This window comes from Tyto alba, unplaced genomic scaffold, assembly GCF_018691265.1.
Source record: "Tyto alba isolate M040663 unplaced genomic scaffold, T.alba_DEE_v4.0 Super-Scaffold_22, whole genome shotgun sequence".
NCBI classification, from domain to species: domain Eukaryota; kingdom Metazoa; phylum Chordata; class Aves; order Strigiformes; family Tytonidae; genus Tyto; species Tyto alba.
The window spans coordinates 31,758,774-31,776,994 of record NW_024881296.1 but is presented as its reverse complement, the minus strand read 5'-3'; the positions used below and the strand labels follow the sequence as shown (position 1 = coordinate 31,776,994).

Genomic DNA, 18,221 nt, shown 5'->3' with positions numbered 1-18,221 from the left:
TGCAAATGTGCAGGAGGTGTTCTCAGTTTTATATAGTGGAGTAGGTCTGCCTCTCACTTGCTATGAACCTACAGGTCATATACTCTGTTTGAGTGTCAAAGCTAGTTTTGACACCTACATGCTTTAATGTCTCTGCAGCGTCGTTGTTACAGGTTGATGAAAATCAGACAGACATATAAATTCGGATAAGTAAAAATGTCAAAAATCTCCTGATGGTGTGTTCTTTTTGGTAGTATTTTCAGCCTTTGTTGTCACGTCTTGTTCACTGGAAAATTTGAGCTAAAAATGGAGAAGGTCACTACCCATTATGAACAGATCCCTGTCTTCAAGACAGCAGGGTAACTTAGTTTGTCTGTGTTCTTGCAAAACAACCAGGTTCAAACTACAGGTAGTTAATAGGAGAGAAATTTGAAATTATACAGTTCCTCCAAGATTTACATTCTTTATGTAGATGTAGCTTTCCTGTAGAGATTTATTCACACAGAATAAAATTATTTCTCCAGTGGATTAGGTTGCTTGAATCTCCATCATGCTTTTGCAGAATGCACTTTTAAAGTACTTTGAAATTAGTTTTTGTTTACTTATTTCTTATTCATGTTTACTATGATACTCTAGAACTCCTGCATATTTATATAACTTCTAAAGTTTAGATACTTTTTTTTTAATCTCATATGTAATTTACCCTGACATGCAGGTCCCTTGGAATTGGTGGAAGCTTTAGAGCATGGAGGGTGTCCCACAGCAGGATGTAAAGGAGTTGGGCACATTAAAAGAGCAAGACATATTGGCCATCATAGGTATGTACTATGAAACTCTAATTTTATTCTTTTGATTGAGTGATGTGTGCACATGATTTTTTCTAATTGTTGTTCACAAGAGAACAGATCCAAGCTGGAAAAAAAATAGGAAATCTTGTAAACCTAAATATGCAATGATTTCAGTTGCCATGGTGAGCATGCTGAAATAAACATTAGCAATCTGTAACTTCATTTCACTAGGGTGTGCCGAGATAAGATTTGTCGAACATAATTTTTTGTCACAATTGATAGATTCATCTACTCTGTATTTTGTTCCTGTGAGGATTCCTCAGCTTGCTGGTTGGATTGCAAAATATTACAGATAGATATGTATAAATCAATAACCTGTGAACCTTTTGAAATATGAGGTCACTAATTTTATTATGGCTTGGATGTTTTTGTTCTGCTTGGTTGGTAGGGGTGAAGGTTTGCTTATTGGCTTGGAAAAATTCTAAAAAAGGACATTCCGATGGATGTATTCCCAAATGACAGCCTGAACAACTTGCTCTTTGTACCTAGGAACAACTTGCTCTTTGTACCTAGTGTTTCTAAAGATGCTTTTGTTGAACACCTTCTGAAATATAATACGGAAATGTGGACATCACAAGCTGTCCTACAGGAGAGTTAACATAGGGAAAGTAGTAGCATGGGAGAATGGAATGGAGGACAGAGAGACAATGTCAGTAAATAGAAAACATTTACTAAGTCAAATTTTTATTACTTTTAAAATATTTACAGTATGAGGTGAATCCTGACTATTTCAGTAAGGGATATAAAGTTAATGTAATATGTTAAGTTGAGAATTAAGTACCATAAATATTATCCTATTACTTTTTTGCAAATTAGAGCTTCTAGAAGTTTTCTTGGAATTTTTCCATTACAGAGTCATACGATCCTCAACTGTCATACCATTTTGTGATTTCTGCTCTCGTATGGTTGAAGGACAGTTCTTTGATTGTCTAATCAGGTTTTTTAAGTGTATTATTAAACTACTGTGATCCAAGAGTTAGCTTTGCGCTCTTCTCATGTTTTTCTTGAGAGAATTATGTCCTGTTGGCTAGAATTACGCTACAAGGTGCTGGTGGTGTATCAGCAATTGTTGAAGTCCTGACTCACCCCTAACAAAGTTACCTGCCAGCAAAACTCACTGTGTTGTTACATCTTTAGTGTGCAAAAGACATCTTTTGCTCCAAGAAGTTCTTTCCTGTCTACAGCAGAGGCATTGCATTTGTGGTGTTAGGGGGCAGAAGAACTCCTGGTGCTAACCCAAGCTTTATCTCCATGGCTAGGTTAGCTCCAGTGCCAAAACATGTTCCAGTATGAACTGTGGCGGTGGTGTCATGACACAGTATGCCGCACTGCTGTTTTTCAGATTATTCCCACCCTTTTCCTTTTGTCTTTTTCAGTCCATGTTCTTTTTCTGTGGTTTATTTTTTTCAGTTTTTCTACTTTCCCTTTTGAGAAGCTTTGTTGCACTCAATCAGCAGGATAACTCCTTAAACAGTCACATTAGTACTTAAGAGGTTACCATCTTTCAGTTAGCATATGATAACCTACTGTGTTCATGTTATTACTCCACTGTGAATGTGAAGCTAGACTTGCCTAAAAAGCTTCCTGGCTGCTTAGCTGAAACCTATTTTATTTCATATTCTAGTAGACTGAGTCTTGTATGATTTATTAATGTACCTGATCTGTAAGGCAATAACTTCCAATTCAGAGTATTATCTTCCTTACCGTGTGCTATCTCAGTTACTTAGAATCAGATTAATATACCCATTCTTAGCCCAAGGCTGAAACTTGAAAAAACACAAACCAAACCAAACCAAACCAAACCCCAAAAAAATCCTTAAGTGAATGTGTCAGAAAAATTTTTAATTTATGATCTCTCCAAATAAACGTTGGCACTAAAACTTCTAATGTTTCATGGGGAAGGGGTGGGTAAGAGCTGTATGCCTAGTTAGTTCATGTAGCCTTTGCTTTTATAACTAGATTTTACATGGTATTTAAAGTTGTTGTACTTACTCATCTGGAATATTAAGAAAAGAAATAAACTCATGGCATCTATCATGTTTTATTTTTACTATGATCTTAGCACATTAACTGATAGTTCTAGGGGATAGATATATAACAACAGAGATTTTGTTCGTAAGACAGGTATTTGCTGTTTCACAGCAAATAAACTAACAACGTTAACTATGTTATTCACTAAATATATTGGTTTTCCCCCGTGTGCTGATATTGTTGTTTTTTTTCTTGAACATTTCTGAGGAAAATAATGAGATTTGTTATTTATCTGGAGTCTACAGACTTTAGAGTACAGGTAACCCCCAAAATTCTAACGTACTATCATTTTTTTCTGGAATGAACACAGACATTTTGAAGCGGGTATAATTATCCACGTCAGGTGGCAGTCCCTTGGTTCTTTTATCTTGGCAACCTTGAAATGTATTTAACCATGCTTAATCTTTTTTTCATGATAAGGTACAACATCTATCTACATCATAAATGCCAATGTGCGGAAAATATGATAATTTAAAATGCTAAGTAGTTCTGAAATAATTTTGAGAGCTTGTTCCTTAGGAACTAGATGAAAGCCTCAGTGATTAATTATGTAGGGAGGTTAAAGCATTTACTTTTTGGAAAAGTTGATGTTAATAAGGACTTGGTATCTATCACCAGTTGATCCAGGATTTTGTGCTGTGCAGTTGAAACAGACTGATGTGCAGGTTGGTAGTGTTATGCAGATCACTTGCATATTTATGATTATGAACTGTATGGTCCCTGATGTTTAATGCATGCAATCATTTTCAAGTTCGAGCAGTAATGCAAAGTGGTCAGTTGTAAACAGGTCATTAGTGTTTTGGGTCAGCTGTCCATGAATAAAGATTTTTACCAGAAACTTCACATGCATTATGTGTAAATTGAAATGAACTAAATGTGCCATAGTGGAGGCTGTGTTGGAAGAGAACCACAGCACAGAAATGTGGGAAACCTCAGCTCAGCAGGGTGTCGCATCTATTCATTCAGTGTTTGCTGAAGTATTTCTTGTCTCATTTTGATGCCAGTCTCGAGTTTCGTTTTATCTTTTATGTAAGGTCACTGGCCCCAGCCAAATCTGTTACAAGCTACTCTTGAGTCAGGTTTAGACTGTTGAAGCAGCTTTCACCTAAAAATGAATGCTTTGATGAAAAACATGCACTGTAAATTGTGGAAGAGAAGGTTTGTATCTCTTGTTTCCAGACTAGTTAAAAATGTTTTCATGAAGTCAACTAAAGTAAAGTCATCACTTAACAAAAAATCCAGCAGAAAAAAACCAATACATCCCCCTGATGTTGGTCAGGACCTTTTTGCTGGAGATTTCTTATTAATCACGTACCACTACCAGCAGATGCGGTCATCTGGACATAGGCTGCTCTAGATAAAGTCTAATCCATCAGTTAGGCAAATCTATTTGCTTAACCCATCAATGAAGACAGTTTGAGCCAATCCAGGTGAATGTTCTTGGAGCTGCCGTACAACCTCATCCCCTGGCAGTGCTGGGCAATTACCTGTACCTGAAAGGCAATGAGGAGCTGGGGTTGGTAACGTTTCCAACCAGTACAGCTAAAATAGGAGACTTGTCTGTGACTTCACACAGGTTTGCTAAATATTCCAAGCAGCCATAAAGACTGATAATCTGTATTTTAAAATACTTTAGTATTAACTTTGTTTTACCAAACGGAGTACACCCTACTCTTCTTACTCAAGTTAAGAGAATCCTGGCTTACGTTCCCTTCTGATGTTAGGTGTAGCTGTGGCTGAGTAATACAGTTGGACTCTGTGCTTCAGAAGCTTTGCATACTACTAGAAGATAGGAGCATCTCCAGATGTCTGTAGAAGACTAAGACTATGCCCACCCATCAGTAGCCCAGTTTATTCTACTACCCTTGAACTTTAGAGAAAAAACATATGTGTGTAACCCTACCTAGAGATAGATCATGAGAGTGATAGAAGAGCAGTTGCAAAATAACCACAAATTGGATATGCTACCTTGATACTTTTGTTCCATCAGACAGTTCTGAAAAGGGCTGATTATGTAAAACCTCTCTTGACTTGAAAATCCCAGGCCTGTGATCACTGGAATTCTTCAGAACGGTACACAAGAAGTAGTAATTGGGGCATTGGGTTTTTCCTTTGTTGATCTTTCCTGATTTGATAAAAACAGATTATTTTAATGCTCAGTTTTTACTCAGCCTATGCAGGACTATGGAAAGAGTGGCTCCCTTTCCTCAGAGAACTGTGTTATGGACACGTGTATTGCCAGACACTCTGTTGCCATTTCAGTAGGATGCAGAGTGTACAGCAGATAGCTAATTCCTGTGCTATGTTGATCCTTCAACGTTTGGAGATGGCTGATTAATTCTCCTGTGTGGGGAAGTCAGGTGGTGTTAATGTGGTTATTTGTTTACTGAAATAGGGGTTGAGCCTACTGAAGCAGCTCAGGTGATAACTGAGTATCTTTGCGTTGGACTGATTTCAAAGCTGTGAAGCAGCACAGGTGATGTACAGCCCTGTCACATGTGTAGTAGTTTTCAAATTGGGTACCTGCTGGTGCTTCTACTTTGTGCCATGCTCCCTGTGCCTCTGGCAGACCTTGGTACTCCCAAGTCAAGGACATCTGATCATTTTGGAAACTGGCTTCTGAACTTCTGCAGTTTTCAAAATAGTGTGCTAAGGCAAACTTCAAGGTGGAGCAGAAATCCAGGTTTAAGTTGGCAGAAGAATTAAAAATTCTAATTTAATACAAAATAATCTAAACATCAAGGCTTCTGAGCCTTTGAGATGAGTTGTCTCTAAACCATACAGTCCTGTATAAATCAATTACTTCTATTATGTAGGAATAACAAGATTAATTTTTTAATCTTTGTAGAAGACAAGTTAAACTGAACTGAAGGCTGGAGGCATTGAGATTTGGGAGGATTTACTGATTGATCTGAAGCCATGTAACTCATACACAGGTTCATTCATGCCATGTTTTTTTGAAACAAAGATACCAGTGGAAAACTTGAGGGTTCTTTTTGTTGCCCCAAGTAATAATAACATCAAAAGACTATCAAAGAGTTGTTAAAAAATAACACGGCAACTCAGGTGATTAATTACAAAGAAAAACTAATCTGAATCTATTGTTCTAAAGCATTGCTAATATTATAGCTATCATTGACTGAAATTGTCATTCAACTTCTGTTTTTCCAGAAAATGATAAAGGAAGAAGCAGTATATAAACAGGCAAGTTCTCATGAAGGACTGAATTTTGGGGCCTTTTCTTGTTTTTTAATTTAAAACATCTTAATGGTGTTGGTAAACAGAAGGCCTGCTGGAAATGAAATCATGTTGTCAGATTTCATTGTGGTATAAGGCTTGTTTAACTGAAGTTAGATACCACACTGCACACTGTTAGTGTTTAGTGTTTCCTTGAGACAACCCTCTGATTGCTTAAGAACACTAAGCCTCAAAACACCCCTGTGATCATAGGAAGCCAAAAGAAGATTACATGCTTTGCCTTATAGCAGTGGCAGAACTGAGATTAACCAGTATAATTCTGAGTTTCTGATAACTGTATTTCATCACAGTGGTATGAGTTTGTCACAGCAAGAATTTAAATCCCGCTAGCATTGATTGTTTAAAACCTTTCTCTGAATAGAAGCCTGTATCTTTTATCTTGTAGTTCATTTGAAAGGGAAAAAAGACATCGCTGTGATAGATGTAGCAATGTAAAGACTTGAGAATATAAAGCAACCTCCTCTTTCCTATTGTTCCTCTTTGCTTCCCCATCTTTCAGTTCATGTGGTTTTGTTCTTTTAAGGTGTCCTAAGACAGACAAAGCCAGTAGGTTGAAAAATAAATGTAAGTAGAGGAATATAAATAAATCCAAAGGAAAATGTCAAATTCTGCTCAAGAAAAATTAGAACTAAAAGTTAAATGCTCCAAGTTAAATTTTAATTTGTATATTCTATTCCGCATCTTTAAAACATTTTCATTAACAAAAAAGCCTACCCTATTTCAAATATAGTGCGTTAGAGTCCAGCCACACATTTGGCTGTATCTTTTTCTGCTATGTAAACTTCTTGTATGAAGGTACTCCTGGCAAAAGACTTCAGTGCCTGTATCTCAGGGGAGGTGCTGGGACTACCACCCAGTTCCTCAGAAGGCGGCAAAGATAACTGTCCTGTGTACATCCTCTGGGAATGGATGGCTGTATGTCCCTTGGAAACACTCTACAGGCTGTTGTAGAACACCATCAGCTTGGGATGGGCTGAAATGGGGATCTCATCTTGATTAGAAAAGCAGAGATTGTATTCCACTGGCATATTTTTCCTCCATAATTCAAGTTCAGCACAGCTATACAAGGATTTTAAAAAAACAAAACAAACAAACAAACAAACAAAAAAATAAAAAAAAAAAAAAAGGGAAAAAACCCAAGCTTGATACTGTCATATTTTCAAGTGAACCAACTGACAAAATCAGACATGCCGTTGGAGTCCTGTGTCAATAACTCCAGCAAGCACTGCCTGACTTGGCCTGTGTAGCCTTAAGGAATTTTTTCCTTTTGTGCTAGTGCTGAGAGAAATGTAAATTTCCACCAACTTTTTGTTTATGCTGGTAAGGCCAAAATTAGATTGTTAATAGTGGTCCAGTCTTGTGCTAGGAGTTGATTCATACACACCATGAATCCAAAACTTCATCAGTAAATGAAAAGGAGAATGTATGGCATATTTTGAATAAAAAGGCCGTTTTTTATTCTGTGGTTTGTAAAGCGAACATGATAATGTTATCTGTTGGTTTTCCATTTAGTTTTTGTAATTGGGAGGTGGCAGGGTATATGGCTGGCAAGGTAGGCTTGTTTATACTGGACAGTTCTGTTTGAAAATCATGCATGTAACAATCAGTGAAACAAATACAACATTGCAGTAGTTTATGGAAAGCCAGAGAGTTATATTCTTGAAAGGAAAATAAACAAAATTCTAAGATAGGGGTTTTTTACATTCTACCATTGCAGAGGTCCTTGTAACAATACAGGTGAGTAGAAAAGCATAATTTTTGATTATAGTTAATGTCATGGTTCATGAAACACAAATAGAACATTATGTTTAGTACAGCTTCTGCTGTATCTTAAATAGAGATTTGAAAACTGATCATGTTGTTATTCACTGTTGTGGCATATATATACCTTAGAGAATTTGGGATATTATCTTTGAATTGTGAGTATGTAGCCTGACTAATCAGTTGAACATTGTATTACATTCTTCTAAAGACAAAATCCTAGTTCAGCCAGGTGTGATTTGTGTTGCTTTTCTTCCCTTTCCTACCCATTGTGGGAGGTACAACTTTCACATTTGTTAGAGATGTCTACAAGTCATTGTCAAAGCACAGGGTCAGATTCTTTCCTTCTCTAGTTGGAGTGTAGCAAAGTTAGGAGTGTTGAATGATAGGAAAGACTGAAAATACCATGGTCCTTTATGGGAGTATCTAAAAATGACATTTGCAAAGGTGGGGCATTCACTGCTGTAAGAGAATGTGTAGCATTCCTCATACTGTGCCCTTGCAATGCAGCTTCTGTGTGGACATTACATAATAGAAATATTCTCCTTTGCAGGAAAAAATAACCATGGGAATATGATTTTACTTGGTGAGAGGTAGGCATAGTCAAAGGCACCCTGTATATTATGTATAAAATACCATTAAAGGTGTGAGAGAGCAAACTAAGCATTCATCAAGCAATTTTCAAGAATGTATGCTGTAATATAAACAAACACAGTTTGTGTTAACGTAAGTTGCTGTCAAAAGGAAATGCAAAAAACATTCAGGTTGAGGTTTTTAATCAGTGGATTTATTAACATTTTAACATATGACTACTTACTGCATTTTTTTCTAATCTTCTTTATATTAATTGCATTTACTTCTAGAAAACTGGTCTCTGATGTCATTTCATTTGAACTGAGTGAAGTCAGTAAAGTGTCTGAGAATAAGGAGGCATTTCTCTTCTTCAACTTCTAGTGCAGTCAGCTGCCCATATTCAGAGATGAACTTGAACAAAGAAAGCCTCTTGCCTGACCGGTTGAGCGGGGAGATGCCTGCAGCCAGTCCTGTCCCCAGAAACAGAAAAGTGGAAGCAAGTGAAAGATCCACCTCTCCTGTAATCAAGTAATTACGATTGAAACAATGCCCGTGACTAACAGCAGTACTTTATTTCAGTGTTCTGCAACATAATTTGTAGCCGTGTAATGGCTGAATGGTTTCAGAAGGGCCTGCCTATTTATCTACATTTTCATTTACAGGGAAGAAATGGTTTCATCAGTGCTTATCGTAAAGGTCACGGAGCTGTCGAAGACTGATACTGATTTTACTATGTATGATTTAACAAGAGTTCGGTTTCATCTTCAGCGTGACTATCTAGACTACTAAGTGGTTAATTGGAATTTAAAATAGATCATTTGTCAGTTGGTTTCACCTAAGAAAACGATTTATTTGTGTTTCTTTTGTTTGCTGGGGTGGCCTTATTGATGTGACTGCAAATTAATGTTGCCCTTTGAAGAATAGCCACTATAAATTCTGTTGTTATTGTGGGGAATCAAATTACAGGAAGTGAGTTCTGCAAGAACGATGCTAAAGTCTGCTGAAGCCTCTAGCAGGAGCACTGGGAAAAAACAAAGGGATGTGATACCAAAATGATGATTTTCAGATTATGATTTTCTATCAGAAATTGTGGACACCAGCTCCTGTGCTTATTTTGGGCTGTGACAATACACAGATAATTTAAGAAGGAAAGGAAAAGAAGAGAGGCTTTCCATTCTTTTCAAGGGCTACATTAATGTAAATATGAAAATGTGAACGCTTGTAGTGAAGATTTCCAGTTTCCACTGTAATGACCACGTGTTTTCAGTAGATGGTATTTTAAATTACATTCTTGGAGACAGTTTCAGCTTCATGCTTCAAAAACCAAACTATTCAGCTGTCAAAGAGCACTGTGTGGTTCAACCATTCTTATAAATGTAGGGTTGTAGAAATCTAAAGTGACTTAATTACCCTCTGACAGGTAGCCAGGGTACCATCCCAGTGAAGCCAGTAACAGCTGGAGCAGTGTTTGCTGTGGCAGGAACTGTGTCAAGCGTGGTTTTTTCATTGTCCCAGTTAAAAGACTGCATAACATTTTTAAAGGGTCCTGGCTGCTCAGCAGCATATCATGGAAGGGAAAGAAGGGATAGCAGGAAGATGACACTTCAAAGTTTTCTTCCGTTACAGATATTTAAAGTGGATAGTTTATTATCAAAAATAACATTAGTGAAATTTTGTTCCTATTGAATCACCTGAACTTTTTACCTTTGATTTCATGGGGAAGAGGCTTCTGTTTTGTGATCTCTGATAATCCCAAGTATGATTTTGTTGGTGACAAGTAAAAATCTGCTGTGTATTTCAGAAACAAACAAAAACCTTGTATATTTTCAATTACACTAATGACTCTTTACCCATAGAGAGAATAAGTTGAACAACAACTCAGCTGCATTCAGTTTTAAACATTTTGTCAATTTGTTTTAAACAGTGACAGAAAATGCCCCAGCCCTGGTCACGTAGGTATGAAATCTTCAGCTCACAGTCGATCATCTGGGAAAACTGTAATAGAAACAACTAAGCAAGAAGATGCAGAAAGTAAATCTCCTTGCAAGAAACCCCTGTTATGTGAAGTGAAAGAAAAGAAGGCACCTGGGTAACTATCAGTTCCTTTCATGATATGGGTTGTTTGGAGTCAGTCAGTTTAAAATGTAGCTCACCAGGCAATGCAGTGCAGTGATTTGTCAGTGGAACTCTTGGAAGCAGCGGGGAAGGAGATGGAAGTTCTTAGCTGTCTTTATATTAGAAATAGCAGGGAAGGAGTGTCACAATGTATTTAAGAAATGCATAACAAAGAGCAGAGGAAAAATACTACAAGACAGAAAAATTATTGCAAGTTGAGATCCTTCTTCCCTACCTCTGTGTACAAATATGTTATTGTATATGTACATACATTTAAAAATGAAAAGTAATTCCTTAACTGTCGGGATTTGGAGTATCTTTTTTACAAAAAATGACATGAGAGAGTTTCCAGGCCTGCAGTGGAAAATAATATTTATGGTATAAAAAGGCTATCTTTGATACTAAAAAGATACAATTCAGTGTTTTCATGGGGATATGTGAGGCAGTAGGGTTCCCTACATTTTTAATTAGTTACAGTATCAGCGCATTATTTTTTTGGCTATTTTTATACAGAAATAGAAGACACCCTGGGACAAGAAGTATCATTTGTTATATATTTATGTTAGCTACATTATCACGTGTTCGTAATATATGAACTGTAAGTGTTAGTAATAATAGTGTCTTGAGAGACTTGGCAGAGTTAATATTATACGGTAAATACCTCACAATAAGGTTGATGATTGAAACTTAGCTGTTTTATTAAGAATCAGTAAAATCCTCTGAAACTGCTCTGCAAGTTTTTTTTAAAAACTTTTTTTTCATATGAGGTTAACCATATCTGGCAGGAAAATATAATTTTCCTTCTTTCTTCCTCTAGATTTTTTTTTTCTTTTCTGAACTATTATTGACTGTTTGCTTTATTCCAAAACCCTATGCTAAATAAAAAATAAAATAAAATTTAATGTGTAGCTTTTTGCATCTTTTAAAATTGGTCAACTTTTCTGTAGAACATTATTTCACGTTATTTCAGTCAGGTGATACTGTTCAAGTTACATTGAAAAAGATCTAGTAGGGGCATCAGGCAGTGTTGATATCATTTCCATACCACAAATAAACAGCATTCACTAGTCACACTCAAGTGAATTTAAACAGCAAAAAAAGACAGAAAGACAGGAGAGTTTCATGTGTAGTTTTGAAATAACCTGTGTTAATTAATAGTTGTCATTCATCATTTTAACTACGGTTGTAGCAAATTCAACTTTTTTTAGAAATAAACTTTGACTTTACAGACTATCTCTTAAAATTAATTGAAGAACAGGGGGTTTTTTCTTTCATTTTTTAAGAGGGTGTTGACTTTATGAAGATCTAAAATAACCAATATGTATGCTAGCTGTTCACTGTATTGAGTCATTTTCATTTAGAGAATAACAGCCTCGTGCCAACTTTGAACTACCCAGAGGCTTTGCAGTTTGTATTTGAACTTTTTGGATACACTGATGACTTATCTGCATTTTATCATCTAGCTTTCCATGTTCTTTATGTATTCAGCATAGTCAGAGAGGACTTTTAGTTGAATAAACTTCCTTTGAAAAGGGCATGAAAAATAGTGTTCACAACATCAAGTATGTGTGAACTGCTAGAGTTATAAAATATTAAGCATCTAGTTATTGCAATGCCCAGTGGATCTTTTTAGATGTGTATTCAGAGTACACGTGCATAACTGAAGACATCGATGTGTATACTTCTGTGCTCTTCAGTTGCTGAGCAAATACTGTGGATTTAATGATGTTTGACTTCAGTACTGTTGCGTATACCTTCATATTCCAGGTAGTCTTTTGTTTCATAGAAGTCTTAATTGAGGAACCAACCATATAGAAGCCAGCCATAAGATTTCTTTTGTTGTGTTAAATCTAAGTGGTACTCAGCTAATCTCCAGTTCCACTTACTCCTTTTCTCTCTTTTTTTTCTTTTTTTCTGAACTAGTAAGAGGTATCTGTGCATACAAACAATTATACTAGAAAATTTTGGTTTGCAAAAATATGTGTATAAAAACTGCAGTCTGTCCCTGTGGAATGTTCCTGAGATTAAAATTCAAGATAAAAATTACATGCCTACAGCATATTCAATTTTAATTTGAAAGTATCTCTATACTATCTTCAGAGTAGCAAAAGAATTTCACTCTAATAGGAATTCCAGCCTGGAAATATCTACAGTGAGAGAAGGTGAATACTTAGACTTGGGAATCAAATGGTACAGCATCTTAAAAGAAAATTCAATTTATCTTCCAGCACCTTCCCCAAAACCTTTAATTCATGATACTATCTTGTATAACTAGGAAGGTGAAATTTTTGGCTGTGTGTTGCTATGAAAATTGTCCTCAAGAAAATGAGAAGATACATGTTTCCTCATAGGTTTTGATGATCTCTCTTCTTTATATTGAATTGCAGTAATCATTTGCTTTGGCTTTGGAATTGAAGTACTTTGTATCATCTTTAGAAGTTTTCTATGTTTGTGGAGGTTAGAAGAATAATTTAAAAAAAAATAAATGCAGGTGATATTTTTGAGGAAGATACTGGAGAGAAGTCCTTTGTGACACAAGAAGGCATGCTTGCTGTATGCATTCCACTGCCGTTGCTTGTTATAACATTATTATTTGTGTCCTACTATATTACAAAGGCTGGATTTCCCAATTTATTGTGTTCATTTTGCACCATTAATAGTGTGTTAAATTTATTTCTGTTGATATCAGTGAACTTGCAGCTCCTAGCTGATTTATTCCCAAATGCTTGTATTTAATAGTATAAACAGCATTTAATCTATAAATTGTATGTAATAGTATAAATGTAAACAATGGAATTAAACAGGTCTGTTTCTTCTGTGGATTTGTGTTTTGAGATTAGCTAATCTTGGTGTCTAACAAGGTATTAGCTCTAGTTTGGCTTTTTATCTGTGTTTGGGACATTTGTAAAGGGGTTCTTGTTGATTCCTTCTCTGGTAGATAGTAAAGCATGGGTTCATGTAGTGGGCTTCCTTTTAGTCTTTGCTTTAAGATCATTCTGTCTGGTGCCTATTTTTAGGAAACATTCATTAGGTACTTAGAATCTCTGAGAACTCTTCATCTCTGGTGGTTTAGTAAGAATAAGCCAAAGTGTTCTCAAGTTCTTAAAAGCAGAAGGAAATAAACACACACATAATGGTAGCAAGTTCATATAAGCTTAATTTCTGTAAGAAACCAGGCTGGAAATACCTTCTGAAGGCAGAGTTTGAAAAGGAACTTCCCAGGGTCTGACATTAAGATGCAAATACATCCACCCACCTTTGGGAAGTTCTCTTATTTCCACTCTTGCTCCGTTTTTCTCAGTAGGGGAAAGGCATTCCCTCTTTGCAAATGTTTGGGCTGGCAAAGCTGAGGGAGCAGCCACAGGCAGCAGGCAAAGAGCGGCTCTTTTAGCTGGGTGAGAAGTAATGCATAAACAGGAACAAAAGAGTACAGGTATTTTCAGTGGGATCATTAACAGCTGCACAACAGTGTGTTAGTATAGTACAGGGGTTGGGGTGGGGTGGGGAGGAAGCATAGGCAGAGAAAAAGATGATGTTGTTTCAGACAGCTCCTGAAAATGGCCTGGGTAACCAGTAAGGCTTTGTAGGAGATGCAGCTACATATGTGTTCTTTCCTCTTCCCATCTTCTGCCATGGACATGTCCACTGCCGCCTTTTGTATATTTTCCAGTATCAGTTACAAAGTCAAGTGTGTTGATAGGATTTACGTAAACTTAGTTTATACTACTCTTGAGCCTTCATTGCAAAATTCATGTCAGTAGTCATGCCATCTGTGTAAGTCAGAAACTAGATCTTCTCTTTTTTTAGTTTTATGATGATACGACATCCTTTGTGTGGGAATCCTGATGTGTTAATAGCATTGTTAGCAAGAGATGTCATCATGCTTAGTGATTTTTATGATGTATTAATAAAAAGTGAACATCTTATTTTCCTCAGTGGAGTACTACAAACAAAGGACTCCATAAAGAACAAAGAGTGCGAAGAAGAGGAGACAGAAAATAAGGTGCTCATTTCAAATGAAATTAAAGGTAAATTGGCAGTACTTCATTTGTTTCATATTTAAATCTGCAGAACTAAAGAAGTGTGCTATTCCTTGAAATTCTTCATGAAACTTCATTGCTACTTATTTTTCACATTCACTGTTTGTGTCCAAAACTTTCTTGACAGCAACACTTTTAACAGTTTCTTTATCTCGTAATCATCAAAGGCTTTGCCAAGAACTTTATCACAGCTGTAAAGATGAGTGCAGAACAAATACTGCTATAAAAACATATAATTTCAATAATATTTTTCCACTGACTTTTAAAAATAGGTAATTAAAGCGGTCTGAGTTGTAAAGGTATAACATTCACTTATTGCTTCAAAAGTGTATTGAAAGAAAGTTAAAGCATTTACACCTTACAGGCATAATGGAAAGTTAAGGTGACTTACTCAACCCAACATCAGTCTGTTGTGCAGTCTGATACTTTCTAGCAGCCCGTATTCAGTACAGGCCCTTTCTTTTTCATGACTGTTCCAGAGGGATGGCTAAAATTTTTACTTCACTGAAAAACTGGAGACAGTCCAGTGGAGGGCCACCAAGATGATTAGGTGGTTGAAGGACTTGACGTATGAAGAAAGGTTGAAGGAATTGGGGAAGGGGAGTCTTGGAGGAATCTAGTCACAGTCCTCCAGTAACTAAAAGGTAGTTATAGAGAAGATGGAGGTACCTTCTACAGGATGCACAGTGGTAGGAAAAAAGGGAATGAATGCAAGTTGCTTCAGGGGAAATTCTGCCTGAATATAAGGAATAAACTTCTCACCATGAGAACAATTAGGATAGGCTGCCCAGAAAAGAGGTGGAATCACTTTTACTGGAAATATTTAGGACTTGGCTTGACAGGACCCTGGATGATTTAGTCTAATGCCCTGCTTTTAACTGAAGTTTGCATCACATAGTCTCCAAAGGTCCCTTCCAACATGGACTTTTCTTTGGTTCGGTGATTCTGTGTGGTTGTGTGTACCACTGTGTCAAAACTCTTGGCTGTTCACTGATCCAGTTGGATAGATTGAGGTAGCTGTTCATTATTCATTTTTATCCTCATTTTTTAGAAAGAATACAGCACAAATCCAGAACAGCACAGTCTTACATTTGACAATTATTTCGTGTGTGTGAAACTTAGTATGTCAGTCTAGTTATTGGATTGAGTCAGTGCGTTGTTTCAGTGCAGCTTTTGCTGGAGTAATTTTATTAACTCATGCAAGTTCAATGAGGAGCTAAATGTCTTCATTTCATAATATAATTCCTTCAATTTTTAGATTTTTTTTTTCAGCAATTTGTTGTGCAACACAAAATTTGTAAGGCTTTCATCAAAAATCTTGATACTTGAGTAACTGTGGTTCTTTAAGGGCTACATTTCTTACCTTTTAAGTGAGCTCATCCTTGTAAAATCCAGGAAATTGAGACTAGAATAGCATTGCGTAAAGATAAAATTAAGGTATTGTTTTATTTTTAAACATTAACCTCTGATACATTTCTTTTATCTTAAAACATCATTTGTCTGCCAGCACTTTTCAGATAGATCTAAGAGGCCCTCTGAAGACTGTGTGAAGTATGAAAGATTTTGTCTATTGTAAGAGCTGTGTAAAAAATCCAGCTTGTTATGGTGTTTTGAAATGTGATGTAGTTCAGAATTCTGGAGAAAATGAAGCATTAAAAGAAGAATCTCTAAACCAGCTGAAAACAGAAAGGTTTTGGTTATTTGAATTATTTTCCTTCATCAGAATGGAAACAATTTTGATGTTTGTATTATATAACACAATACAAAAAAAAATTAAAATCAAATCGTGCAGAACATTTAAAATTGTCTGCAATTCTTTTTTTTTTTTTATTCTAAGAAAACTGTCCTGATTTTGTGAAGCATTTTGAGTTTGGCAGAATTGACTATTTGGATAAAGTTTTGCCAGCAAGCTCTGCTTACTAGGATACATTTCTTTGTAGGGTCTTGCATAATTAGATTTATAAAACTAGAACACTTTCCTACGTTAGTGTTTAACAAAGTTTTCCTTTTTACCTCCTTTTTATATGCATAATTTTGTGCCATTTTTTGTTTAATTGTGCCATACTACTTAATCTTTAGCATGGAAATGGATCATTGTGTTCTTGCTGTCATAGTTACAGAAAGCTCAAGCTAAAATAATTGCAGTTGTGCAGACTTTTGTGAACTGTGACTACTGGTACATGTGCCTGTTATCCTATTTTTTCTGCATCTCACATTACTATTTTTCAACCTACTTTTGCCATACTCACTTGACCAGTTCTCTACTGATACTTTTTAAAACGTTTACTGCTCTCTTCCCTTTTTTGGAGAAAGATTATTTGGAGCTAAAGAACTCCACTGAAACCACGGCCCCTTCATACTAGCTTTTTTTATGGACACAAATCTTGTGCTTAAAAACCCGCTACATGTTAGGAGCTAGAACATGCAGGAGGGAATGAACAGTGTTAATGGTCTTTCATTAATGCTAGAAGAGTGCTTGCCACTTAGCTTCTTTGAAACATTAGGTTATGTTTTATTGTAAGGTAACAGTCACTAAGAAGATAGAGATGAATTGAGGAAGATATGGTTCAGGGGGAAGGATAACATGGTGGCATTAAGTATGAAAAAGAACCTAGAGACAGGTGAGCTGATGCTGGAGCAAAATGTCAGCAGAGAAGAACAGTGATTAGGGTTAAAAGCATGAACTTACTGCATCTAGCTCTGCTATCTCATGTGGAGCTGACAGGCAGATTTTGTTTCTTCACTTACATGATTTAAGGAGCTCTTTGTGGCACTGTCATGAAGCTGGATAACCCATGGTGCACCTCAAGTTACTATTCTCCTAAATGTCCAAATTGAGACATAAATTGGAATACATCACATATTTTCTCTGGTCCACAAACACAGATTGCCTCTCTGTGGGAAGCAGGGCTTGCAGAGCAATGAATACCAGAGCATGAGGGTAGGGAGGAGTTTTAGATATCTGGTGTTACAGACAGAGATTATAACCAAAATTCTGTGCTTTGCACTGTCTTTTGCAAGAAGTTACCCACACTAAACCTAAACTTCCTTTGTCAGGGATTGCGGTTATACCTGCCCCAGGTTGGGGACTTCTTTTTTCTTTTCCTCCATCTGGTTGGGCAAATTGGTACTTTACATGCTCCTTTTGTGCTGTTCATCTTACCTGTGAGGCAGACAGGCTGAGAAGCAGAGGCATTTTTGCCCACATCCTCAAAGGCATTAGGCACTGCATTCTTTCCATGTCAGTAAATAGATCTCTTGAATGTGAATAGATGGAGTACAAGGTTTAGCATTAAGCAATGTCATGTTATCAAACTTATTTTCTGCTAACCTCATTTGTAACCAACTGACCTGTGTTTGCTTCAGGTTTTCCAGAGAAACACAGCATAGACAGATGACTAGCATACATTCTTTTTCAGCTGGAACTGTTAGGAATTGACACAGCTGTAAACTGTTGAAAATAGAGACATGTGGGATAGATAGGTAACCTTAGCTGTCATTTCTGCTTCTCACTATGCATGTAGCTGTATGCTCTTATGTACACATATGTTTAAACATGTGCAAACATGGACTGCAATTTGCCTCAAATTTTCTTCACACAGTATTGTCATATGCT

General features: G+C 36.5%; 1 protein-coding gene across 11 annotated transcripts in view; it reads left to right on the top strand.

Annotated features, from left to right (window-relative positions):
* The window catches only part of L3MBTL3 (L3MBTL histone methyl-lysine binding protein 3), a 110,592-nt gene that overhangs the window by 86,339 nt on the left and 6,032 nt on the right, over window positions 1-18,221 (top strand). For all 11 annotated transcript variants that reach the window (XM_042795708.1, XM_042795707.1, XM_042795709.1 and 8 more), the window contains 4 exons: window positions 695-797; window positions 8,832-8,978; window positions 10,375-10,539; window positions 14,502-14,593. In XM_042795708.1, coding sequence (XP_042651642.1) covers window positions 695-797; window positions 8,832-8,978; window positions 10,375-10,539; window positions 14,502-14,593 — 507 coding nt within the window. The remainder of the gene's footprint in view (window positions 1-694; window positions 798-8,831; window positions 8,979-10,374; window positions 10,540-14,501; window positions 14,594-18,221) is intronic.